At 43.1% G+C, this 27,517-nt stretch overlaps 1 protein-coding gene across 1 annotated transcript in view; it reads right to left on the bottom strand.

Annotated features, from left to right (window-relative positions):
- The window catches only part of REC114 (REC114 meiotic recombination protein), a 107,332-nt gene that overhangs the window by 36,436 nt on the left and 43,379 nt on the right, over positions 1-27,517 (bottom strand). Inside the window, exon 4 of the mRNA XM_030578288.1 lies at positions 5,160-5,372. Coding sequence (XP_030434148.1) covers positions 5,160-5,372 — 213 coding nt within the window. The remainder of the gene's footprint in view (positions 1-5,159; positions 5,373-27,517) is intronic.

Raw genomic sequence — 27,517 nt, 5'->3', positions numbered from 1 at the left:
AGAAGAGCTAACCAATGAAGATCTGATGCAACTAGAGGTGATGAGAGCAATGGAAGAAGGGGGCCAATAAGTAAAAGAAAAACCAATCTATTGAAATTTTATTGCCAAACGTCTTTCTGAAGCTGTGATAAATGGGGGGGGGAGCTCCGTTTTATGGACACCCAGCTAGCCAGTAGCTATAAAATCCCTCTTAGTAGCTGTTCTCTAATTGCTTTATCTGTAAAGAATTAAAAAGTCTCACTGCTATGCACAGGTAAAAGGAAGTGAGTGGGCACCTGGCCAAAAGAGCCAATGGGAAGGCTAGAACTTTTTAAAATTGAAACAAGACTTCCCTTTTGTCTGTCTGTTATTGTTCTCCAGGGGAGAGGCAAACAGGGCAGAGTTATGCTCTAAGAATCTTGGGCCAAGTATGAAAAAATCATCGGTATCATACCTAGAAACTTCTCATTGGAAACCCCAGATATGTAAGTAGATCAGGAAATATCTAGGAAGACACAATTAGGTTTATCTCTTTTTATTTCTTTGTCTTGTGGAATCCTCTGTGCAAACCCCAGGTGCTTTTGTTTTGCTTGTAACCTTTAAGCTGGACCTCAAGAAAGCTATTCTTGATGCTTAATCCTCGTAGATTTTTTTTAAATCTAGCAAATGCCTGAGTTTCCAATTGTATTTTTTTTTTAATAAAATTTTACTTTTTTAAGAACAGGATTGGATTTCTGTGTCTAAGAGGTTTGTGCACATGTTGTTTAAATTAGCTGATGGCAACAGCTGATTTTCCTTTCTTTTTCTTTCTCAGCTCTTCCGCGGAAGGGGGGTTAAAGGGCTTAAGGGAACCCCATAGGAAGGGATTCCCAAGTGCAACCTCCTGGGCTCTGAAAGGGGTTCTGCACTGGTGGCAGCATTTACCAATCCAGGTCAGAGAAAAGCTGTACTTTGGGAGTTTAATACAAGCCTGGAGTTGCCAGTATTAATTTTTATTACCCCTGTGGGCCCCCATCTCCTGCACTCAAAGTGCCAGAATTGGGAATCAGCCTTCACAGAAGCTTTCCAAATGATTGAAGCTGGCTTGCAAATCCTTAGTGATGACAATCCTGACAGGGAATGCAGCTCCAAAGTGATTAGGGGAGTTGGTCACCTAATGACTTTCTATAAAGAAATTTACCAAGAAAAAAAAAGAAAATCAAAACAACTATCTCTATATGTGTTTTTTTTCCTAGTTCGTAAAGTTCAGCAAGAAGAGGAAGAGGAGCAGCCGGACAATCCACCCTCTTCCACTTTGACTCCACCACCTCAACCAAGCTTCACTCTCAGCAATGATGACTGTAGTATTAAATTGTTTCTTTAAAACTGTTTAAAACTTATACCTGTATTAAACTGCTTGTTTAAAATTGTTTAAAATTTATACTGTATATGCATATAATGCCTTTTGTCTGGCAAAAAAAATTTCCCTGGAACTAATCCCCCCATTTACATTAATTCTTATGGGTAAATTAGATTTTCTTAACATTATTTTGCTTCAAGTTGCATTTTTCAAGAACATAACTACAGCGTTAAGTGAGGAGTTACTGTATAAAGATCTCTAAGCAGCCTGCCTCAGAACTTCCTTCACTTTGCACCTGTCTGTAAGTGGGACTCCAGTCTAAGTTTCCAAACTTCTACTACCTGGTTCCAAGGAACAGTAATCTAATTCTCCTTTATAGGTAAAACTGGAGAAGACACAGATCCTGACAGAGAAGGAAGACAGAACAAAATATTGCACACCTGGCTGAAGCAAAAAGGGAAATTCTACAGAAGTGCCGACTTCTGTGGCAAATTCCATGGTCTTGGAATTGCAGAACACAGCACCCTACCAGTTGGATTCATTATAAACTAAATGGTATATCTTGTCCTCTAAACACAGGTTAACCCAAGCACTGCACCACTGTTAAGAGTTCTGAAACAACATGTCATCCTTCCCTCTGTACTGCTGCTGGCAGTAGCACTGTCCTCAGAGCTGGACACTCAGCCAGCGGCCACTGCTCTCTGGCCACCCAGCTTGAGGCTGATACCTCTCAGATTAAGCACTGCTGACAGTTGTTTGTTTAACCCATTCTTAAAAACCTCCAATGACAGAAATTCCACAACCTCCCTACATAGTTTGTTCCAGTGTTTAATTACCGTGACAGTTGGGAAGTTTTCCCTAATGTCTAACCCAAATCTCCCTTGCTACAATGTAAACCCATTACTTCTTGTCCTGTCCTTAGTGGTTAAAAAGAACCATTTATCACCCTTCTCTGTGACAGCCTTTTACACAAACTTGAACACTGACATATCCACCCTCACTCATCTTCTCCAGACCAAAGAAACCCGATTTTTTCAAACTTTCCTCATAGGTCATGTGTCATAAACAGATAGTTAAGGGTTAATAGAACAGGAGTACTTCATGTCTCTTTTGCCTGTAAAGGGTTAACAAGTTCAGTGAGCCTGGCTGTCACCTGACCAGAGGACCAATCAGGGGACAGGATACTTTCAAATCTTGAGGGAGGGAAGTTTGTGTGTGTGCTGTTAGTTTTTGGTGGTTGTTCACTCTGAGGGCTCAGAGGGACCAGACGTGCAACCAGGTTTCTCTCCAATCTCTTTGATACAGTCTCTTATATGTCCAGAATAGTGATTACTAGGTAGATAAGGCAAGTTAGGCTTATGTTTGTTTTCTTTATTTGCAAATGTGTATTTGGCTGGAAGGAATTCAAATTTGTATTTTGCTGAAAGGATTTTAATTTGTACTTGTATACTTAGGCTGGGAGAGTATTCCCAGTGTCTATAGCTGAAAGACCCTGTAACATATTCCATCTTAAATTTACAAAGATAATTTTTACTGTTTTTTTCTTCCTTTAATTAAAAACTTTTCTTGTTTAAGAACCTGATTTTTTTTTATTCTGGTGAGACCCCAGGGGACTGGGTCTGGATCCACCAGGGAATTGGTGGGGAGAAAGGAGGGAAGGGGGAGAGACAGGTTAATTTTCTCTCTGTGTTAGGGTTAATTTCTCTCTCAGGGAGAGTCTGGGAGGGGGAGAAAGAAGGAGAGGGGAAGGTGGATTTTCCTCTCTGTTTTAAGATTCAAGGAGTTTGAATCACAGTAATCTTCCAGGGTAACCCAGGGAGGGGAAGCCTGGGAGAGGCAATGGTGAGTGAAAGGGTTTACTTTCCTTGTGTTAAGATCCAGAGGGTCTGGGTCTTGGGGGTCCCCGGGCAAGGTTTTGGGGGGCACTGGAATTCCTGGTTGGTGGCAGCGCTACAAGTACTAAGCTGGTAATTGAGCTTAGAGGAATTCATGCTGGTACCCCATCTTTTGGACACTAAGGTTCAGAGTGGGGAATTATACCATGACATCATGTTTTCTAGACTTTAATCATTTTTCTTGCTCTCCTCTGGACTTTCTCCAGTTTGTTCACAGCCCTCTCAAAGTGTAGTACCCAGAGCTAGACATAACAATCCAGTTGAGACCTTATCAGTGCTGAGTAGACTGGAAGAGTTACTTCTCATGTCTTGCTTACAAAACTCCTGCCAACACATTCCAGAACGAGGTTGACATTTTTGGCAACAGTATTACATTGTTGAGTCATTTTTAGTTTGTGATCCACTATATCCCCCAGATCCTTTTCTGCAGTACTCCTTCCAAGGCAGTCATTTCCAATTCTGTATTTCAGTAACTGATTATTGGTTACTAAGTGTAATACTTTGAATTTTTCTTTATTGAATTTCATCCTATTTATTTCAGACCATCTCTCAAGTTCGTCAAGATCATTTTGAATTCTAATCCTGTTCTCCGAAGTATGTGCAACCTGTCTGCTTGGTATTATCTGCAAACTTTAGAAGTGTACTCTCTATGCCATTATTCAAATAATTTATGAAGATATTCAATGGAACTGGATCCAGGACAGATCCCTGCAGGACCTCACTTGATATGCCCTTCTAGTTTGATTGTGAACCTGTAGAGGGGTTTGGCCGGGGCTTGTCCCTCTCCAGAGTGGCAGGGGACCACACCACCTTGCTACTTCCTTCCAGTTGTTGATGGGTGATTAGCCTGGCCATGGGAATCTCTCACCGTGGCAGCAATAAAGGCAGACACAGACAGTTATTCGTGCTGGCCTATGGTCGACAGGAATAGCGAGTCAAGGGCTCAGGTCCTCAGGCAGGGGCTGAGCAACAGTTTATGTAATTTGCAAGCCCCAGTACTGGGTCAGAGTGGGGCAGCAGAGAGTCAATGGCTCAGGCCCTCAGGCAGGGGCTGAGCAAAGGCAGGTAAACAAGCCCAAGCTCTTGGCTCAGAGAGGCCTGGGAGAGGGGACACTGCCACCCACAAGTTGGGTAGCAGGGGGGATGCAGCCCAGGGCCCTAGCAGCGGCAGAAGGCCTGCTGCTGAGTCAGTGGGGATCCTGGCCACAACACACTTATACTTCGGTGTCCAGAGGGGCTCGTCCGTCTCCGGGGCGGGGGGTCAGGGGACCACACTGCCTTGCTACAGAACTATTAATAACTACTCTGAGAATGCTTTCCCAACTACTGGTGCACCCATCTTATAGTAGGTTCATCTAGGCTATATTTCCCTAGTCTGTTTATGAGAAGGTCATGTGAGACAGTATCAAAAAGTGTCATGTGACATATTTCCTGCTGGGCAGAAACAAAGAAGCCCAGGATACGGGAGTCATAGTCTGCGGCTACATACAGTAGTAGGAAGTTTGTTACTTCATTGCTATACGTAGTTCTTGTTCATTATAAAGGATTTATCTTGATATCAGTCTGCTTGTCAATAAGATACTACATTAGCAGATAGCATAGTTTTGTTTCTGAATAAATGCATAGATGAAATGCCTCTTTTCAAAAATTTGTATTATGAAACAGGATTAAAATAGTGATCTCTCATACCCAACAACCATACAAGGACCATATTCTTATTAGACTACACATCTAAGCTGTGGGCTTAAAGCAGTGGTTTTCATCCTGTAGTCCACGGACATCTGTCTAAAATTTCCAAAGGGGTTCGCACCTCCATTTGAAATCTGTAGGGGTCCTCAAATGAAAAAAGGTTGAAAACCACTGGCCTAAAGGACTATGGACATGGCACTTAAAGAAGGCAACCATTATTTTTCTCAGTTTCACACACACACACTCTTCCAGCTTACTCCATGCAGCATTGATGTGTTTTGTTCAAAGTCCTTCACTCGACTTTCACTGTTAGCCAGCTGACTATGTCCTTGGTGCAGCTCCTGGCTTTGCTCATCTGTTACCTGAACTGTTACATAGTCTGCAAGTTTCTGCACACAATTATAGCAGTGTTCCAGCGCCTGCTCTTTTGAATCTCCACCAAACTGAATACGAAACATGCGGCATTCATTCTGTTGAAAGCCAAAAAGAGAAATTAATTTGAGTTTAAAAACAATTTTGTTTTTAATTACATTTGTATTTATTGTAGTCAAAACAAAATAGGGATAGTTACTGGATCACTGTGCCAACTATAAACACAAGGTTGATTAAATTTCTCCTTGTTGTAGAAGAACATAAGAATGGCCATCTAGTCCAGTATCCTGTCTTCTGATAGTGGCCAAAGCCAGGTGTTTCAGAGGTTATGAACAGAACAGGTAATCATCAAGTGATCCATCCCATCACCCATTCCCAGCTCCTGGCAAACAGAGACTAGGGACACCATCCCTGCCCATCCTGGCTAATAACCACTGACTGGCAAAGAGTTCCACAGGTTGACTGTGCATTGTGTGAAGAAATGCTTCCTTATGTTTGTTTTAAACCTCCTGCCTATTAATTTCATCTTCATTTACTCCAAAAGAGCTACACCAGAAACATTTTATCAAATAGTCAAAGCTGTTTCCCAGTGCAAACATGGAACCAGGAAATGTAAGCAAGATGGTTTTACTTTTGCACATTCCACTATCTATCTGCATCTTAAACAGAGAATTTTCAGTCTGCCATAAGTTGATGCTGAAATATTAAAGCATATTCCACATTAATTTATCACTTTAAAATTTTTGGAAAGTTGATGGTTCACTGCATTACTAATGCAACACTGGCCAACATAAAGGCCATGAATGTTTAACTAATAGCATCCATGGCTGCAAATGTGATTTCCCGACAAGTAGCACTCTGCCTGTATCCAGACCACCAAAGACTAATCAGAGCTCTCACCATCTAAACCTGATGAGGCTTGGGCAATTACCTAAATCAGAGATTGCCAAAATATAAAGCAGACTCCTGCAAGTATTGCTGGGGAAGTAAGAAGCACATTCCTTCTGTCATTATTAAAGCAATGTCCCAGGGTGCAGTTAAGGGCCCTCTCTGGGACATTGGTTGAATGACAGAAGGAATGTAGACTCTTTTAGAGGATACAAACCAAGTTCTGACCACTTCTGGCCTCTAAAAGTCCAACGGCACTACAGAGAAGAGCAGAGGTATTAGCCATGGAATCCAGGCCGAATTCTGACTCTGGTATTATTATTACATGGTAATTACATTTTCCATTCCTAAATTTTCCTTACAGTTTCAATTTATTAAGTTATTCTTCATTTCAGACTCTCCTGAACCCACCGATTAGCGTGAATATGCATAGTTAAGCAGTTGTTGCCTTCCACCCCAGAGTTAGCTGCACTTCAGTGGTGGAGAAAATACTCTGAGTATAATTTGTACTGCTGTTTAAGTTTATTTAGTGAGACAGAGTGACCTTCTTCCTCTGCATGGGCAGAGCCAAATCCACCCCACCCCTGCTCACCGGAAGTACCAGGGCGGGACAGAAAATAGAAAAGGAGAGTCCTGGATGTCAGTTGCTGCTGAGCCACAGGAAAGTAAGAGAGAATATAGGCGTGGACAGAAGAATTGATATAAGGAGGAAAGGTAGTGTAGATACCAGTCTAATAGGTGATGCTGGTGGTAGAATGTCTGTGCCTAACCGGGTAAAGAATGTCAGTAAAGCCAAACGGCAAAAATTAAGATGTCTGTACACTAATGCGAGGAGCCTAGGGAACAAAATGGAGGAACTAGAGCTACTGGTGCAGGAAGTGAAACCGGATATTATAGGGATAACAGAAACATGGTGGAATAGTAGTCATGACTGGAGTACAGGTATTGAAGGCTATGTGCTGTTTAGGAAAGACAGAAATAAAGGCAAAGGTGGTGGAGTAGCACTGTATATCAATGATGAGGTTAACTGTAAATAAATAAGAAGTGATGGAATGGATAAGACAGAGTCTGTCTGGGCAAAAATCACACTGGGAAAGAAAGCTACTAGAGTCTCCCCTGAGATAGTGCTTGGGGTGTGCTACAGACCGCCGGGATCTGATTTGGATATGGACAGAGACCTCTTTAATGTTTTTAATGAAGTAAACACTAATGGGAATTGTGTGATCATGGGAGACTTTAACTTCCCAGATATAGACTGGAGGACAAGTGCTAGTAAGAATAATAGGGCTCAGATTTTTCTGGATGTGATAGCTGATGGATTCCTTCACCAAGTAGTTGAAGAACCAACAAGAGGGGATGCCATTTTAGATTTGGTTTTGGTGAGTAGTGAGGACCTCATAGAAGAAATGGTTGTAGGGGACAACCTTGGTTCGAGTGATCATGAGCTAATTCAGTTCAAACTAGATGGAAGGATAAACAAAAATAGATCTGGGACTAGGGTTTTTTACTTCAAAAGAGCTAACTTTAAAGAATTGAGGAAATTAGTTAGGGAAGTGGATTGGACTGAAGAACTTGTGGATCTAAAGGAGGAGGAGGCCTGGAATTACTTCAAGTCGAAGCCTGCATCCCAAGAAAGGGGGAAAAAATGATAGGCAGAAGTTGCAGACCAAGCTGGATGAGCAAGCATCTCAGAGAGGTGATTAAGAAAAAGCAGAAAGCCTACAAGGAGTGGAAGATGGGCGGGATTAGCAAGGAAAGCTACCTTATTGACGTCAGAACATGGAGGGATAAAGTGAGAAAGGCTAAAAGCCATGTAGAGTTGGACCTTGCAAAGGGAATTAAAACCAATAGTAAAAGGTTTATAGCCATATAAATAAGAAGAAAACAAAGAAAGAAGAAGTGGGACCGCTAAACACTGAGGATGGAATGGAGGTTAAGGATAACCTAGGCATGGCCCAAAACCTAAATAAATACTTTGCCTCAGTCTTTAATGAGGCTAATGAGGCACTTAGGGATAATGGAAGGATGACAAATGGGAATGAGGATATGGAGGTGGATATTACCACATCTGAGGTAGAAGCCAAACTTGAACAGCTTAATGGGACAAAATCAGAGGGCCCAGATAATCTTCACCCAAGAATATTAAAGGAACTGGCACATGAAATTGCCAGCCCATTAGCAAGAATTTTTAATGAATCAGTAAACTCAGGAGTTGTACCGTATGACTGGAGAATTGCTAACATAGTTACTATTTTTAAAAAAGGGAAAAAAGTGATCCGAGTAACTATAGACCTGTTAGTTTGACATCTGTAGTATGTGTAAGGTCTTGGAAAAAATTTTGAAGGAGAAAGTAGTTAAGGACATTGAGGTCAATGGTAATTGGAACAAATTACAACATGGTTTTACAAAAGGTAGATCATGCCAAACCAACCCGATCTCCTTCTTTGAGAAGGTAACAGATTATATAGACAAAGGAAATGCAGTAGATCTAATTTACCTCGATTTCAGTGAGGTATTTGACATGGTTCCACATGGGGAATTATTAGTTAAATTGGAAAAGATGGGGATCAATATGAAAACTGAAAGGTGGATAAGGAACTGGTTAAAGGGGAGACAACAACAGGTCGTACTAAAGGGTGAACTGTCAGGCTGGAAGGAGGTTACTAGTGGAGTTCCTCAGGGATCAGTTTTGGGACCAATCTTATTTAACCTTTTTATTACTGACTTTGGCACAAAAAGCAGGAATGTGCTAATAAAGTTTGCGGATGACACAAGCTGGGAGGTATTGCTAACACAGAGAAGGACCGGGATATCATACAGGAAGATCTGGATGACCTTGTAAACTTGGAGTAATAGTAATAGGATGAAATTTAACAGTGAAAAGTGCAAGGTCATGCATTTAGGGATTAATAATAAGAATTTTAGTTATAAATTGGGGACACATCAGTTGGAAGTAACAGAGGAGCAGAAGGACATTGGAGTATTGGTTGATCACAGGATGACTATGAGCCGCCAATGTGATATGACCATTAAAAAAGCTAAGGCAGTTTTAGGATGCATCAGGCGAGGTATTTCCAGCAAAGATAAGGGGGTGTTAATACCGTTATATAAGGCACTGGTGAGACCTCATCTGGAATACTGTGTGCAGTTCTGGTCTCCCATGTTTAAGAAGGATGAATTCAAACTGGAACAGGTTCAGAGACAGGCTACTAGGATGATCCGAGGAATGGAAAACCTGTCCTATGAAAGGAGACATAAAGAGCTTGGCTTGTTTAGCCTAACCAAAAGAAGGTTGAGGGGGGATATGCTTGCTCTTTATAAATATATCAGAGGGATTAATATTAGGGAGGGAGAGGAATTATTTAAGCTTAGTACCAATGTAGACACAAGAACAAATGGGTATAAACTGGACACGAGGAAGTTTAAACTCGAAATTAGATGAAAGTTTCTAACCATTAGAGGAGTGAAGTTCTGGAACAGCCTTCCAAGGGGAGTAGTGGGAGCAAAAGACATATCTGGCTTTAAGACTAAGCTTGATAAGTTTATGGAAGGGATGGTATGATGGGATAGCCTAATTTTGGCAGTTGATTCTTGATTATCAGCAGGTAAGTATGTCCAGTGGTCTGTGATGGGATGTTATATGGGATGGGATCTGAGTTACTACAGAGAATTCTTTCCTGGGTGCCGCCTGGTGAGTCTTGCCCACATGCTCAGGTTTTAGCTGATTGCCATATTTGGGGTCGGGATGGAATTTTCCTCCGGGGCAGATTGGCAGAGGCCCTGGAGGTTTTTCGCCTTCCTCTGCAGCGTGGGGCATGGGTCACTTGCTGGAGGATTCTCTGCAGCTTGAGGTCTTCAAACCACAATCTGAAGACTTCAATAACTCAGACATAGGTTAGGGGTTTGTTATGGGTAGGATTCTGTGGCCTGCTTTGTGTAGGAGGTCAGACTAGATGATCATAATGGCCCCGTCTGACCTTAAAGTCTATGAGTCTATGAGTCTTCTAGGGAGCAAAGGCCCTTACAAGAGCCTAGCCTAGCCCCACCACCTTGCCATCAGGAGAGGCAGATGAGGACCCCAAGGAGCTGCCAGAGCTACCAGTAGCTGAATGCCCTGAGGAGATGGGATCTTTGAACCATGGGACTCTACACCCAGACTGTGGTAGGAAATAGTCCAGGTGGACCAGACTCTAGTCCAGTTCTGCTGCTGGAGTGTGAGTCGGTGTGTTGTCTGGATTCCCCACTGACCCAGTGGTGGAACACTCAGCCACTGTTAAGGCCCTGGGCTGGGACCTGGTGAAGTTGGGTGGGCCTGGGTTTCCCTACCCCCTGCTGCCAGCCCCCACCCCTTGGGTAGCAGCCTATTCACTCCTAGGCCAGAAAGCCCTGTGTGTTGTCTGCCCCAGCCAGGTGTCTGAGGGCTGAAGACTGTTTGTAGTTCTGCCTTGCCCAGAGGGCCAGAGCTCCCTCACAGACTGCTAATTATAGGCTGTTAATTACTGTCTTCCCCAGACAGGTGTCTGTGGGCTAAGGAATGTTGTGCCTCACCCCACACAGGCGGCTGGAGCTCTCCCCTATAAGACTATTACTTGCAGTCTGCCAGCAGTGAGGCCTTACTGGAAATCCTCCCTACTAGAGAGTGAGGGACCATGAGACCAGTGGTTCTCAAACGTTTGTACTGGTGACCCTTTTCACATAGCAAGCCCCTTACAAATTAAAACACTTTTAAATATATTTAACACCATTATAAATGCTGGAGGCAAAGCAGGGCTTGGGAGTGGAGGCTGATTGATCACAACCCTCCATGTAATAACCTCATGACCCCCTGAGAGGTCCCAACCCCCAGTTTGAGAACCTCTGTGCTAGATCTTACAAAGCACATTGGGATCCTTCAGGATGAAAGATGCTACTTAAATGAAAGGCTATTATAATCACTGTGACATTGCAGTCTATATGATTTTATAAAAATTTGATAATGAGTGAATATAATGTAACTGGAATATGCTTCATACATAGACTCATAGACTCTAGGACTGGAAGGGACCTCAAGAGGTCATCGAGTCCAGTCCCCTGCCCTCATGGCAGGACCAAATACTGTCTAGACCATCCCTAATAGACATTTATCTAACCTACTCTTAAATATCTCCAGAGATGGAGATTCCACAACTTCCCTAGGCAATTTATTCCAGTGTTTAAACTACCCTGACAGTTAGGAATTTTTTCCTAATGTCCAGCCTAAATCTCCCTTGCTGCAGTTTAAGCCCATTGCTTCTTGTAAAATGGTTCATAGAATAATCAGAGTTGGAAGGAACCTCAGGAGGTCATCTTGTCCAACCCCCTGCTCATTTTTACCCCAGTTCCCTAAATGGCCCCCTCAAAAATTGAACTCACAACCCTTGGTTTAGCAGGCCAATGCTCAAACCACTAAGCTAACCCTCCCCCTTCTAAATGGCCCTCTCAAGAATTGAACTCACAACCCTTGGTTTAGCAGGCCAATGCTCAAACCACTGAGCTATCCCTCCCCCAAAAGTCATAGAGTCTAGCCTCCTGCCTTCACTATCAGGACCAAGTACTGATTTTTGCCCCAGATCCTTAAGTGGCCCCCTTAAGGATTGAACTCACAACCCTGGATTTAGTAGGCCAATGTTCAAACCACTGAGCTATCCCTCCCCCCAAGTCTCTTGCAAGGTATCATTACAAAGCTTATTATGTACTGAGTGTGATCATCCTATTTATATAAATGTACCACTCTTGTATCTGGAACTTATATGAAATATAAGTCTGAGGGCCTATTGTAATTATGCAAAGTGTGGGCCATTAATGGTGGTTTGGAATCTTGATGACTCCCATTAACCAGGACAATTGTCTGCAGATGGGTGTGTTTTACCTGTAAGTCTTCCTGTATATGTGTGTGCTGGCAAGTGGGCAATGAAGTCTTGCAGTGCCATGTGATCATGTCACCCTGAACTGGAATCCATCTTTATCCTGGTGTCTTTCCATTGAGAAGGAGGGGGTGGAAACCCGGAGAGGGACAAAGGATTCCCGCCTTATGCAAAAGATATATAAAGGGGTGGAACAGAACAAAGAGAGAGAGGAGCTATCATGAAGAATCCACTAGTTACCACATGAGCTGGATCAAGAGCTGTACCAGAAGAAAGAATTGTGCTCAGGCCTGGAAGGGGTCCAGTCTTAGGGAAAAACATACTGAAGCATCTCTAAGGGTGAGATTGTCTGTATTCAGTTTGCTTAGACAGAGATTTGCATATTTTATTTTATTTTGCTTGGTTGACTTTGTTCTGTCTGTTACTACTTGGAACCACTTAAATCCTACTTTCTGTATTTATTAAAATCACTTTTTACTTATTAATTGATCCAGAGTATGTATTTATACCCAGGGGCGCAAACAGCTGTGTATATCTCTCTATCAGTGTTATAGAGGGCAAACAATTTATGAGTTTCCCCTGCATAAGCTTTATACAGGGTAAAACAGATTTATTTGGGTTTAGACCCCATTGGGAGTTGGGCATCTAAGTGTTAAAGACAAGCACACTTCTGTAAGCTGCTTTCAGGTAAACCTGCAGCTTTGGGGCAAGTAATTCAGACTCTGGGTCTTTGCTGGAGCAGACGGGAGTGTCTGGCTCACCAAGACAGGGTGCTGGGGTCCTGAGCTGGCAGGAAAGGCAGGGGTAAAAGTAGTCTTGGCACATCAGGTGGCAGCTCCCAAGGGGGTATCTGTGATCCAACCCGGCACAATCGCTTTTTGAAATCTGTCTTTGGAAGCGCTTATTAGTGAAAACCAGTCTTACTCAATCCACTCCCCCACAAACAATGCCCTCAGTTCCATGAGGTTCTGGATCACTTTGCACTCATGGAATAGCCAACAATGCATACAATGGTAACAGTCTCACATAATGTTACCTTTTCTAAATATTAAAACACTATAAAATTATAAAAACCCCTCACCAGATGGATGCTGTATAATTTCCAAGGTGAGTTTGATAGCATTCGCCTTGATAGAAGTCACATCACACAATAGACTGGAAAGTACAACTACTAGACATAATTCTGTAAATTACTTTGAAAATGCAGGCCAAAAAAGGATTCAAGTATCTGTCATGCATGTCTTTCATGTGAGTGAGCATGCTGTAAGGGCTGATTTATATACTTAACACTATGCAGGATGCAAAAGCTTGTGATGTGCAAATTATTCAGACTTTTATGCTGCTCCTGAAATTTTAAAACAGAAAATGGGCTTAAGATACCAAACATGAACAAGTCTCATTTAGATGGGCAATGCTTAGTTGATCCTGGGTGTTTCTGAATAGAGCTCCACATCACTAAGCCAATATCATATTTATCCTATTTTTTCTTTTATGACCAGATCAGTAGACTGTTCAGTGATCTACATAAATTTAGAGGACTTCACATTTAACTTCCAAGCCTTTGACTAGTAAAGATGAAACAACTCATCGCAGTAGTACAATCTGGCATATTATTACAGGCACATTATTTTAGGACACAGCTATTATATAATGTGATTTGAAGGCACTGCAAGTAAATAACTCTATTCTAATGCTTTTTAAATGGAAAAATGTCAAAATGATGGTTCAGATTTTTAACTTTCTCTTTATGCATTGTACCATGAGAAGCTTGTAGGATTTTTCTTCTAGTTTATTGAGCTGATATGGCAAGTTGATTAACTTCTCACAGTTCAGAAGTAACACATAGGCATGTTTTTAATGGGAGAATTTACCTGTATGGGACAAAATCAGAAAATACCTTTTAATTTGAACTCATTTTGGGAGATTTTCACAAGAGACAAATAATATCTATAGGGTCTTTTGGAGGCACTGTAAAATATTTAAATACACTCCAGCTCTGATGAGCTATTGTTACCTCACTGTGTATATGTGGATCTGAATTACACAAAAGCTATAACATTTGTGCTTATCATTGAATTGCAGTTCATCACTGATTTATTTTTGTTGTAGACATTTATTTTCTTTATGTAGGAGGAAGGCAGCAACGATCTAGCTAAGGAGCATATATAAATGGATGTGAGCATAAAATCCGATGCACAGCTAAGTGTGCTATTCAAGTGCAGAGTACCCTGTAAGGATTTTTAAATTGTCCGATCACGTATATTGTGCTTAGTCACCAATAGAGTTTCAGTGAAAATAAAGTCTAATAAGGAATATTGCTTCCTACAACTATCTTAAAGTATACACTGCGTAATGATTTTTATAAAAGTATACTTTTATACGTGGAGATAACTGACTAATATAACATTGGGGGATAGTTGACAACCAGAAGAGTTTTGTGCCTTGAGTAAGAAAGAAGCTGTAATATGAATGACAATACAAGATTGTTCACAATTCTGTTTGCTCACAAGTGTTTTAAAGTTTCCTTCACTATCATTCATGTAAATATTTATATAACTTGAGGGCACTTCCTATTTATGAGGTGTCAATCCTATCCTTGGATAAACAAACTTGAAGTCTGAAGCAGGGGTGCCGGAACAGGGAGAGAGGCAGGGAGCCATGGCCCTCCCACTTTTTACTGTCCGTAAGGATGAGTGGGGGGGCAGGGAAGGGGAGTGGGGCCATGATTTGGGTGCCATTAGGCCCCCCTCCCCCACGGTTAAGAAGCTTCTGCCACTCCTGGTCTGAAGTGTTTATTAGTCTAGGATATAGTTCATAAGCAACACTCCATATCATATACTGAAGTGATCTGTTTACAAACAACATGGTTTAAAATAATTTTTCTCTGGAAGAAGAGATGAAGATAATAGGCCACCACAGTGACAGTCAAAAGAACTAAAATGGCTTTGAGAAATAAAAAAAACTTTCAGAGGAGCTAGGACTAGATATCCCTCTGCTTGATTTTATTTTATTTTTTTTACATTTTTATAGTGTGATTCTTCTTTTTAAAAAGTATTTGCTATTATCTTTCACTCAAGAAAAACACCATTATTGATTTAGTGTAGGGGTAGGCAACCTATGACGTGAGCTGATTTTCAGTGGCACTCACACTGCCTGGGTCCTGCAGGTTTTTGCTTTTTAGAGGGAGGATTCTTTTAAAATTTGAGCTGGTCTTATTAAAGATTAGTCCTGGAACAAAAAGCTTTAAGAATAAAATAATGGTCATATTGAAATCAGTAGGTGTTTTGCCATGGACTTCAATGGTACCAGAATGTCACCCTAAATGTTGAGAAAAAGTGAACAATCTAGGCAACAAGATTAGTGAAACAGTGAAGGGTATTCAATATCTAGCAGGAATTTAAATAAAAATGCTTTTGCATATGTAAAACAAGAAAACATTAAAAAATATTTCATTAGTGTCTAGAATTGTTGGAATGGGGAATTATTTTAAAAGAATTCCTATTTGCTGAATTCCCTTACCAAATTTTGCCTCTTACTGCATGTTCTAAAGATGGTCTGTATAACCCTTAAATCTGCCCCACTTAAATCATTACCTGATTCAGCTATATGAGCTAGAATATCACGGGACAGTTAATCTATTATGAATGCAGTTGGGAAAAAGGCCCATATATAAATTTTAGATAAAATTTTTTATTAATATCAGATAAAATTACTATTAAAAATCAAGAAGGAAATTACTGGCCCTCTGCCCAAAATTCATTCTTGCTATAGGCTTTCTTGCTATAGACCCGCCGGGCGGACGTCAAGGCTACCTTCCAGGAAAGGTGAGACCACAAGCATGAGGCCAGGGGTTTGAACGGGGGCCCCGTGAGGTGGGACAGCACCAAGTTTAGATCCCACTGAGGGACAGAGGTTCTAGCATAAGGGAAGGACCAGCCTAGCCCTTTGAGGAAATGACCAGTGATGGCATGGGAGAAAACTGAGCAGCCCTGAACTGGTGGATGCAACGCCGAAATAGCCGCCAGGTACATCCTGCCAGAGGAAGGGGCCAGGCCTTGAGTTCGAAGGGAAAGGAAGTACTCAAGGACAAGTTGGAGTGGGGCAGAAGTTGGGGAAATACCCTGCTCACCTGCCCACCTGGAGAACCAGAACCATTTTGCCAGGTAGGTCCAGCATGTGGATGGCTTCCTACTTTCGAGGAGGACACGCCTGACTCCCTGTGAACACCCTCTCTCCTCCGCATTTAGCCATTGATCTGTCAGACGGAGAGTGTCCAGATTGGGGTGGAGGAGGTGGCCCTGGCAGAGTGGCAACAGCCAGGGAGGGGCCACGAGTAAACCTAGGAGGGTCCAATACCAATGCTGTCAGGACCAAGCTGGGGTGATTAGGAGGACATGTGCTTTGTCCATTTTTACTTTCTTACCTTGGCAATGAGGGGAAATGGGGGGAAAGTGTAAAGAAGTTGGCCCAACCATAACAGGAGGAAGGCGTCAGAGATCGCATTCCTCCCCACACAACCCCTGGAACAGAACCTGTGGCAACAGTGGTTCTGCCTGGTTGCAAACAGGTCTGCTTGGGGAGAGCCCCATGCTCAGAAGAGCTGGTGAGTGACCTCTGAGAGGAGTGACCACTCGTGTTGGGAGGAGAAAACCATGCTCAGGCGATCTGCCTGTGTATCTGCCTGGGCAATCTGCCTGTGTAGCAAGGTGCTTACCCTGCTCCTGCCCTGAAAGGATTGGAAAAGCCCTGCAGAGGGCAAGGTAAAATCCTGTCTGATCAGGGGAAGAGGCTGCAGCTGGGGCCACACCCCAAACTGAGCAACAGGGCCTTATAAGCAGCCAGGGAAGCTAGGAACAAGGAGTATTTCTCTCTAGCTGTAGAGTGAGATGGGCCTGGCTACAGGGAACTAGACACAAGGTACCTGAGTGAAGCGGGGCTGGGGAAAGGCAGAGGAGCTGGGGAGCTCTACCCTGGAAAGCCCTAGGCTGCGGCCCAGCATTGGGCCAACAGGTACTGGGGGTTGCAGAGGGCAGCCCAGGGGTAGGCCAAGGCAGCAGGTCCAAACCCAACCTTGCCAATGATGAGTAGGCTGATACTGCAGTCTGCCCCAGGGTGCAGGGGCTAGACAATGACTGGCAGTGGCCATATACAAGGCAAGGTGGGGACAGTGGGTGGGCATTCCCTTGGGAGGGGACAGGTGGCTCACCAGCGTGCAGAGGGCGCTCTGGATGCTGGAATGAGCTAATTCCCTGAGAGACCAGCAGGAGGCACCGCAGGGGTGAGTCCGCCAGTCTACACATGGTGGAGAATGCAGGCACATATGGCCCACCCTTGATACAAGGGGCCAGGGCAAGGATTGTGCACTATTGCCCAGAGCAGAGACTTGATAGCCTGAAGATGGACTATTATTGGAGAGCCTGTGTGGCCCGGCTCACCGAACAGCAAGAGGGGATGCTTGAGCTGCTGCGGGGGAAGGCAAATGGACCTCAATGGGGGCCAGGCATCTTGGGCTGGAGGCTAGTGCCGGGGCCTAAAGACTGTTTCGCCTGCGGGTGACGGGAACACTGGAGAAGGGAGTGTCCCTACTGGGCTGGAGCAGAGAGGCCCCAGCCAGCAAAGGTGCCCCCTGTGAGAGTAACAGGGGGGGCCCCCAGCTTGTTGGGCTTGTGGGGAGCAGGGACACTTAAAGAGAGAGTGCCCTTATAGAACTCCCAAGGCCTGGGCCAGCCCAGAGGGAAGGGCTAGGGCCAAACAGACTGTGATAGGGCCGTGGCAGGGAAAGGTCCAAGGGTGCTTCCGCTGCCACACCAAGGACCACATAAAGAGGTATTGCCCCCTGAGGAAGAAAGACGGCGTGCCTGAGATAAAGTCTCGGTTTGAGACCAGCCCCAGGGAAGGGGTGGTGAAGACTGAGGCCTCTAAGGAGAAAGGGGCTGGGGCAGAGAGGCCCCACCTAAAAAAAGGAACCCATGTAGTGGCCGGGAGGCCTGAAGTGGGAACCCACATAGACCTCTCTAGTCCTATGGTGGGGACCCAGACTGAGGAGAAAGCGAGCAGGCTGCTCCAAACACTGCAGAGTCTGTGGCAAGAGAGGGATTCCCTGCAGGCTCAGCTGAGGAGACAGCTGGGCCGGTAGAACAACACCCCCAGGTGGAAGGGTTCTTGAGGTGGGGGGTGTGAAACAGGGTGCTTACCCTGCTCCTACCTTGAAGGGGTTGGAAAAACCCTGCAGAGGGCAAGGTAAAACCCTGGCTGATTGGGGGAAGTGGCTGCAGCTGGGCCCATGCCCCAAACTGAGCAACAGGGCCTTATAAATGGCCAGGGAAGCCAGGAGCAAAGAGTCACTCTCTCTAGCTGTAGAGTGAGATGGGCCTGGCTGCAGGGAGCTAGACACAAGGTACCTGAGTGAAGCAGGGCTGGGGAAAGGCAGAGAAGTTGGGGAGCTCCAGCCTGGAAAGCCCTAGGCTGCAGCCGAGTATTGGACCAACAGGTAGAAGTCACTTAAGCACCTGAATTCAGAGACTGTTAAAGTGATAATCTTGCCACCAGTCAAGGTGCATCAGAACTTCATTAAAATATTCCCAAACTGGGTCTCTTATGGCCTGCTGCCATTATAGGTTTTCCCTTCTAGTGAGAGAATGGTATGGTAGATCTCAAATCAATGAAGGCTACACTCAGAAAGACCTCAAGACTTCTGGAATATGCTGCTCAAACAGTTTCACTTTTGTTTCTACTGCCTGTCCCTCCCTTCTCACATTTATCTCCAGACTTCTTCTCCTTGTCCAGATCTATTCCACCCTCAACAATCTTCTTGTTCATTGAACTTGACTCTGTGTACACAAATTTGCAGAGGGACAATAGGATTGAGGTCTGTTATTTCTCACCTCTATGAATTTATCTATTTAAAAACATTTTTTGCTGTTAACAAGCATGTTATCTCTGGAGACACACATCCAGAGTTTGAGAACTGCAAAACTAAGCATCTCTGATGGTATCTTCTAGACTGATGATATAGATGTTTTGGACAATTCTTTCTTCATTATCTCACATGGAACAATATATGCAATTGATCTTGACTTTGAATGCTAACATTTCTCTTTTTACTTCCCTTTTTCTGTACCTTTTGGTAGAGTTAGTGGAATTTGGTAAGGCTACTCATTTTTCCTTTGAAATTATGAAAACATTTATCCTTATTTGATTCCCTTCATTATATTTACAAAATATCAATAAATAAAAAGGGTAACAAAATGGGCTGTTATAGCCATGTCAGATGTCCATGACGGCTTGTAAGGCTATTCTGGTCACCATCTGGCCTTCTCTAATGGTCTCCTTTAACTATTCCTTGGAATCCTTTGCCCCATTTAGCAGGAGGAGGGCATCACCCTGTCCCATGTCAAATTATATTTGGCAAACAGCAGGTAGTTTGCCATACAGAGTTCTAGTGAGACAGAGACGAGGCCTTGCACTCAGACAGATCTAGATTTTTGGTCTCCTAGTCTTAGGCATACCTTGTTTTGAGTTTTCCTGCACTGTTGCAACTACCAATGATACTGAATTTGGTGGGAGTAAGTGTTCTCATTTATCCAGCCTCTATTTAAACAGGGGCTGCTAACAGGGAGTCTTGCAAAGGAGTTCTCTAAGTGAAGGAGGAGCAAATACAGCACCCTTGGGGTAAATGACTGTCTGTAGTGTGTGTTTGGGGGCTACCTGCTGTGTACTGAGCTTGTGTTTGTCAGTCTGGTTGGTTGGTTGTTTGAAGGACCATGTGCTGTGGCTGGCATTTGGAAGCTGTGAGCTTCAAAGGAAGGTCTGAAAGCTAGAAGCCTCTGGTAATTAGCTGAGCCTTAATCAGTGGGCAAGGCATTCACACAGGCCAGTGCTTTATAAAGCAGCGCACAAGCGACCAGGGAGCTTTGGACCAGGGGCTGCTAACAGGGAGTTTCGCAAGGGAGTTTGGAAGGGGAGTGGGAAGGGAGCAGGGGTCCCTTGCCAGTTCTGTTCTCTTTATTCCCCTTAAAACCTATAAAACAAACTACATTCAAAAACTTCTTGCTTTAAACAACCCTTTCATTAACTGGGAGACAATGCAGGCAGAAGCCCAGCAGCAGAGTGGGGGCTATCCAGTTTATTGCACTGAGTGTAGCAAGTATGATTACCTGCCCTGTGGGCGGGTGGTGTATGCGTGCATTCAGTGCAAGGAGCTCTTGGCCCTCAGAGACCACGTACGGACTTTAGAGGCCAGGGTGGCAGAACTGGAGGAGCTAAGAGAAGCAGAGAGGTATGTTGATGAGGCTTTCCAGGACACTGTAGAATTGTCCCACCTCCAGTCAGACAGCCCCTGCGCTGTTGAGGAGGATGAAAGGCCCAGGGAAGCAGAGCAGTCAATGGGAGCAGAGGGAAACCTTCCCATAATTGGGAGCCTCCTTCCAGATGGTGCCGGGATTGCCTCTTGCACTGAGGTTACCTCTCCAGGGGAGGGAACTCCAGTTGCTAGGAAAAGGCAGATGTTAGTAATGGGAGATTCGATCACTAGAAATGTAGATAGCTGGGTTTGTGATGACCAAGAGAACCCTATGGTGATTTGCCTGCCTGGAGTGAAGATTGCGGATCTCTTGAGGCATCTAGACAGACTTATGTGTAGTGCTGGGGAGGAGCTGGTGGTTGTGGTACATGTAGGTACCAGTGACATAGGGAAGGGTAGGAGAGATGTCCTGGAGGCCAAATTTAGGCTGCTAGGGAAGAGACTGAAATCCAGGAACTCTCTGGTGGCATTCCCAGAAATGCTCCCAGTTCCATGCGCAGGGCCAAGTAGGCAGGCAGAGCTCCAGAGTCTCAATGCATGGATGAGACGATGGTGTAGAGAGGAGGGGTCTACATTCATTAGGAACTGGGGAAATTTTTGGGATGGGGGAGCCTATACAGGAGAGATGGGCTCCACCTAAACCAAAGTGGAACCAGACTGCTGGCACTAAACATTAAAAAGGTTGTAGAGCAGTTTTTAAACTAGAAGGAGGGAAAGCCGACTGCTGCAGGGGAGCATGTAGACCGGACACAGACTTCTCTTAGGGGAGAGTCTAATGATAGAGAATCTCCAGGTTATAGTCAGGAGCAGACGATGGAAGAGGATAATGTAAGGGCCAGATCAGATGATAAACAGTCACATAAAGAATGACACATCAGAAAAGGGCAGACAAATAAACAGGGACAAGTTTTTAAAGTGCTTGTACACAAATGCTAGAAGTCTAAATAATAAGATAGGTGAACTAGAGTGCCTTGTGATATAGGAGGATATTGATATAATAGGCATCACAGAAACCTGGTGGACTGAGAGCAATCAGTGGGACACAATCATTCTGGGGTACAAAATATATCGGAAGGACAGAACAGGTCATGCAGGGGGGAGTGGCACTATATGTGAAAGAAAATGTAGAATCAAATGAAGTAAAAATCTTAAGTGAATCTACATGTTCCACAGAATCTCTATGGATAGAAATTTCATGCTCTAATAAGAATGTAACATTAGGGATCTATTATTGACCACCTGATCAGACAGTGATAGTGATGATGAAATGCTAAGGGAAATTAGAGAGGCTATCAAAATTAAGAGGTCAATAATAGTGGGGGATTTCAATTATCCTCATATTGACTGGGAACATTTCACTTCAGGATGAAATGCAGAGATAAAATTTCTCGATACTTTAAATGACTGCTTCATAGAGCAGCTGGTACAGGAACCTACAAGGGGAGAGGCAACTCTAGATTTAGTCCTGAGTGGAGCACAGGAGCTGATCCAAGAGGTAACTATAACAGGACCACTTGGAAATAGTGACCATAATACAACAGCATTCAACATCCCTATGGTGGGAAGAACATCTCAACAGCCCAACACTGTGGCATTTAATTTCAAAAGGGAGAACTATGCAAAAATGAGCAGGTTAGTTAAACAGAAGTTAAAGTACAGTATAGAATCATAGATTATTAGGGTTGGAAGGGACCTCAAGAGATCATCTAGTCCTACCCTGCTCAAAGCAGGACCAATCCCCAAATCCCTAAATGGCCCCCTCAAAGATTGAACTCACAACCCTGGGTTTAGCAGGCCAATGCTCAAACCAATGTATCCCCAAATTAAGAAACACAGTAAAAACTAAAAAAGAGCCATTGTGGCTTAACAATCACATAAAAGAAGCAGTGAGAGATAAAAAGACTTCACTTAAAAAGTGGAAGTCAAATCCTAGTGAGGCAAATAGAAAGGAGCACAAACACTGCCAAATTAAGTGCAGGAATGTAATAAGAAAAGCCAAAGAGGAGTTTGAAGAATGGCTAGCCAAAAACTCCAAAGGTAATAAAATGTTTTTTAAGTACATCAGAAGCAGGAAGTCTGCTAAACAACCAGTGGGGCCCCTTGATGAGTGAGATACAAAAGGAGCACTTAAAGACAATAAAGTCATTGCAGAGAGACTAAATGAATTCTTTGCTTCAGTCTTCATGGCTGAGGATGTTAGGGAGATTCCCAAACCTGAGCCGGCTTTTGTAGGTGACAAATCTGAGGAATTGTCACAGATTAAAGTATCACTAGAGGAAGTTTTGGAATTAATTGATAAACTTAACATTAATACGTCACTGGGATCAGGTGGCAGTCACCCAAGAGTTCTGAAAGAACTCAAATGTAAAGTTGCAGAACTATTAACTAAGGTTTGTAAGCTGTCCTTTAAATTGGCTTCTGTACCTAATGACTGGAAGATAGCTAATGTAATGCCAATATTTAAAAAGGGCTCTAGAGGTGATCCTGGCAATTACAGACCAGTAAGTCTAATGCCGGTACTAGGCAAATTAGTTGAAACAATAGTTAAGAATAAAATTGTTAGACACATAGAAAAGCATAAACTGTTGAGCAATAGACAACATGGTTTCTGTAAAGGGAAATCGTGTCTTACTAATCTATTAGAGTTCCTTGAAGGGGTCAACAAACATGTGGACAAGGGGGATCCAGTGAACACAGTGTACGTAGATTTCCAGAAAACCTTTGACAAGGTCCCTCACAAAAGGCTCTTATGTAAATTAAGCTGGCATGGGATAAAAGAGAAGGTCCTTTTATGAATTGAGAACTAGTTAAAAGATAGGGAACAAAGGGTAGGAATTAATGGTAAATTCTCAGAATGGGGAGGGGTAACTAGTGGTGTTCCCCAAGGGTCAGTCCTCGGACCAATCCTATTCAACTTCTTCATAAATGATCTGGAGAAAGGGGTAAACAGTGAGGTGCCAAAGTTTGCAGATGATACTAAACTGCTCAAGATAGTTAAGACCAAAGCAGACTGTGATGAACTTCAAAAAGATCTCACAAAATGGCAAATGGTGTCAAGTATCAGAGGGGTAGCTGTGTTAGTCTGGATCTGTAAAAGCAGCAAAGAATCCTGTGGCACCTTACAGACTAACAGACGTTTTGGAGCATGAGCTTTCATGGGTGAATACCCACTTCGTCAGATGCATGTCAACATGCATCTGACGAAGTGGGTATTCACTCACGAAAGCTCATGCTCCAAAACGTCTGTTAGTCTAGAAGGTGCCACAGGATTCTTTGCTGCTTTTACAAAATGGCAAATGAAATTTAATGTGGATATATGTAAAGTAATGCACATTGGAAAAAATAACCCCAACCATACATATATGATGGGGGTGAATTTAACTATAACAAGTCAGGAAAAAGATCTTGGAGTCATCGTGGATAGTTCTCTGAAGATGTCCACGCAGTGTGCAGAGGTGGTCAAAAAAGCAAACAGGATGTTAGGAATCATTAAAAAGGGGATAGAGAATAAGACTGATAATATATTATTGCCCTTATATAAATTGAAGGTACACCCACATCTCGAATACTGCATAGAGATGTGGTCTCCTCATCTCAAAAAAGATATACTAGCACCAGAAAAGGGCAACTAAAATGATTAGGGGTTTGGAACGGGTCTCATATGAGAAGAGATTAAAGAGGCTAGGACTCTTCAGTTTGGAAAAGAGGAGACTAAGGGGGGATATGATAGAGGTATATAAAATTATGAGTGATGTAGAGAAAGTGGATAAGGAAAAGTTATTTACTTATTCCCTTAATACAAGAACTAAGGGTCACCAAATGAAATTAATAGGCAGCAGGTTTAAAACAAATACAAGGAAGTTCTTCCTCAGGCAGCGCATAGTCAGCTTGTAGAACTCCTTACCTGAGGAGGTTGTGAAGGCTAGGACTATAACAGCATTTAAAAGAGAACTGGATAAATTCATGGTGGTTTAGTCCATTAATGGCTATTAGCCAGGATGGGTAAGGAATGGTGTCCCTAGCCTCTGTTTGTCAGAGGATGGAGATGGATGGCAGGAGAGAGATCACTTGATCATTGCCTGTTAGGTCCACTCCCTCTGGGGCACCTGGCATTGGGTAGATGGACCTTTGGTCTCACCCAGCATGGCCATTCTTATGTAAGTGGAGAATAACTCAGTTTTGCCAGAGCTCCTTCGCTGTCTCCAGTATTTCTTTTTCAAACTATTTCTAAGAGATGAGTTTGAGGCTAGGAGATTTAATCTTGTTGCTACAGGAGAGTAATGAGGGTGGCTGGGGTGCGTCGCAGCTGCTCCACTCTTTATAGTCTACACAAGGAGATACACTGGCTTCAACTCTGCAGAAACACAGCACAGTTGTTTGAAATAAAACAGGATAAAATCTAAAATAAATGATGAAAGAGTGAATTTCTAGTGCAAAGGTGTAAATTGTAACCACTAACATACTATGGCTTGGAACTTTATCAAACAGCTCTCAAGGGACATTTACAAAGGCAGATATAAATCTTACTTTAAGGTATGATGAGTGAGTTACAGAAGGCTTTGATGATTTGCCTTAAGTCACACAGTTAGCAACCAAGCCAGTCTTTCAATTCCCAGTCTAGGGCCCTTCCTCTTTATAAGACAACAGTCTTCTGAGCCCCTAACTGAGCAACTGCTACCCAGATTTCCTACTACCATAAATGGGAATTTCACAGCTGGAATGGTTATATAATTGAGGACCTGAGGAAATATCCTTTAAAGAAAAATACAGCTGTGGTGCAAAAAATTCTGTCTGACTTCAGTTCTGATTTTCTTAAATGTGCTACTCATCTAAATCAAGATGTTTCCAAACTAAATTTCTCAATTAAAACTGTAGCAGAGTGGGTTTCTGAACTATCTGACAGTTTGCAAGGCATTGTTTAAAAACAGAATATTTCATTAAAAATTAGTACATTTCACTAGAAATGCAATATTATCAGCTGGGTTAATGCCAACAGATTGGTTTTCATAAATCTTCTTAAGTACATAATCCCAGTCATTAATCTCCATGTTTCTTTGATGAGGATCATTCTTTAAGCTTTGTACAGCTGTGAAGCAGGTAACTGGGAACATAAAGAATAGGAGAAAAGAGAAGTAGCAAAATAAATGAAATGTTCATAGTAGTAAATAAAAAAAATCATCAAAATAAAAAGCAAGGACCATAACAAAGGAAAAGCAATTTCAGTACATGACCATTAGTTTCTGTTTACTGAGAAATAGGTCCTGTTTTTTTAAAATAAGCACCTTTCCTCTATTCAGAGGGCTCCTTCTTCTCTCTCTGTCTCTCAATATTTTGCAGGAATGTCAATGTTTTGGGTTTACCAAAGTGGCAAGACAGGCCTGAAATTTAATATACCAGCTAGGCACAGGAATATCTTCACTAGTAAAATGCAGCCATTTCTGGTGTGAAATAGGGCAACTGTTTAACAGGACATGCCAAAACCACCACATCCTATTGAAAGTGCAGGAGGAGTTTAGATAAACTGAATATGGCTATGCAGATTGAATTCACCCAAGACACTGGTGTTAATATTCCTCCTCTTCTGAAATGTGTCCTTGTGTTCCATGTAAACACAAGCTGTCAAATCTTTGATTTGATATGTCTTAACTGAAAGGTGCAGCATAGTGCCCTTTTAACACTATGCTGGGGTGCTGATTCAGTACTGACTCATTGGGAAAATGATAATCTATTGATTCACCAACACTACTTACAACTGCACCTGGACATTTTCCTCCAGTAGGTCTCCCATCTACATGATGACCCAGGTTCAGTTATGAGATCTGACAATCACATGTGAAAGACTGTGCTGGTTAGGCCTCAATTACAGTATTATGGCCGGTTCTGGGCGCTGCATTTCAAGAAAGATGAGGAGAAATTGGAGAGGGTCCAGGGAAGAGTAACAAGAATGATTAATGGTTTACAGAACATGACCTATGAAGGAAGGCTGAAAGAATTGGGTTTGTTTGGAAAAGAGAAGAATGAGAGGGGACATAGAATATCAGGGTTAGAAGGGACCTCTGGAGATCATCTAGTCCAACCCCCTGCTCAGAGCAGGACAAATCCCCAGACTCTTTTTTTTTAACCCCAGGTGCCTAAATGGCTCCCTCAAGGATTGAGCTCACAACCCTAGGTTTAGCAGGCCAATGCTCAAACCACTGAGCTATCCCTCCCCCATGACAGCAGTTTTCAGGTATCTAAAAGGGTGTCATAAGGAGGAGAGCAAAAACTTGTTCATCTTAGCCACTTAAGTATAGAACAAGAAGCAATGGGCTTAAATGGCAGCAAGGGAGGTTTAGGTTGGACATTAGGAAAAAGTTCCTGTCAGGGTGGTTAAACACTGGAATAAATTGCCCAGGGAGGTTGTGGAATCTTCATCTCTGGAGATATTTAAGAGTAGGTTAGATAAATGTCTATCAGGGATGGTCTAGACAGTATTTGGTCCTGCCACGAGGGCAAGGGATTGGGCTCGATGACCTCTCAAGGTCCCTTCCAGTCCTAGAATCTATGAATCTATGTGGGTCATTATCATTCATGGATTTAAAATCAGCTAAGATCTGTAAACTCTTCATAGCTGGGGAAAAAAGTAAATACATTTTCTGATGCCACAGTAAGGTAAGAGGAAGAAGTGGTTACTCACCTTGTGTCCCTAGGGTGTTCCACTGTAGGTGTTTGTGGGTCACTGCGCTTCTGATTGGAGATCTTTGGTAGTAGTGTCCGTTTGGCCTGCACATGTTCTCTCTCCTCCTTGTGCTGTGCCTCAAGGCTAATTAGTGCTGCATGGGCAAACCACCCTCAGTTCCTTCTCTACCACAGAGTCTCTATCAAGAACTCTGAAGTAGAGGGCAGGAGGGTGGATCATGGAGCACCCATAGGGGGACACATTTCAAAGAACCATCATTAACTGCACAAAGTTACTTCTTATTTGAATAGTGTCCCTATAGGCTCCATTGTAGATGATTCCAGGTCAGTATCTCTAATGGGAATGTGATGGGCTGTACCCTTGGGGTGAAGCCTGGAAGCTGTTGGATCCGCTGCGGCCTCTAACTATTCAGCTGCGCTGCCCTCTTCCCTCTGGATTCTGCTGGTAACACACAACCAGATCCTCTGGGCCCTGTTATCACCCAATATGACA

This window comes from Gopherus evgoodei, chromosome 10 (genome assembly GCF_007399415.2).
Source record: "Gopherus evgoodei ecotype Sinaloan lineage chromosome 10, rGopEvg1_v1.p, whole genome shotgun sequence".
Lineage (NCBI taxonomy): Eukaryota > Metazoa > Chordata > Testudines > Testudinidae > Gopherus > Gopherus evgoodei.
This window is presented reverse-complemented; position numbering and strand designations above follow the sequence as displayed.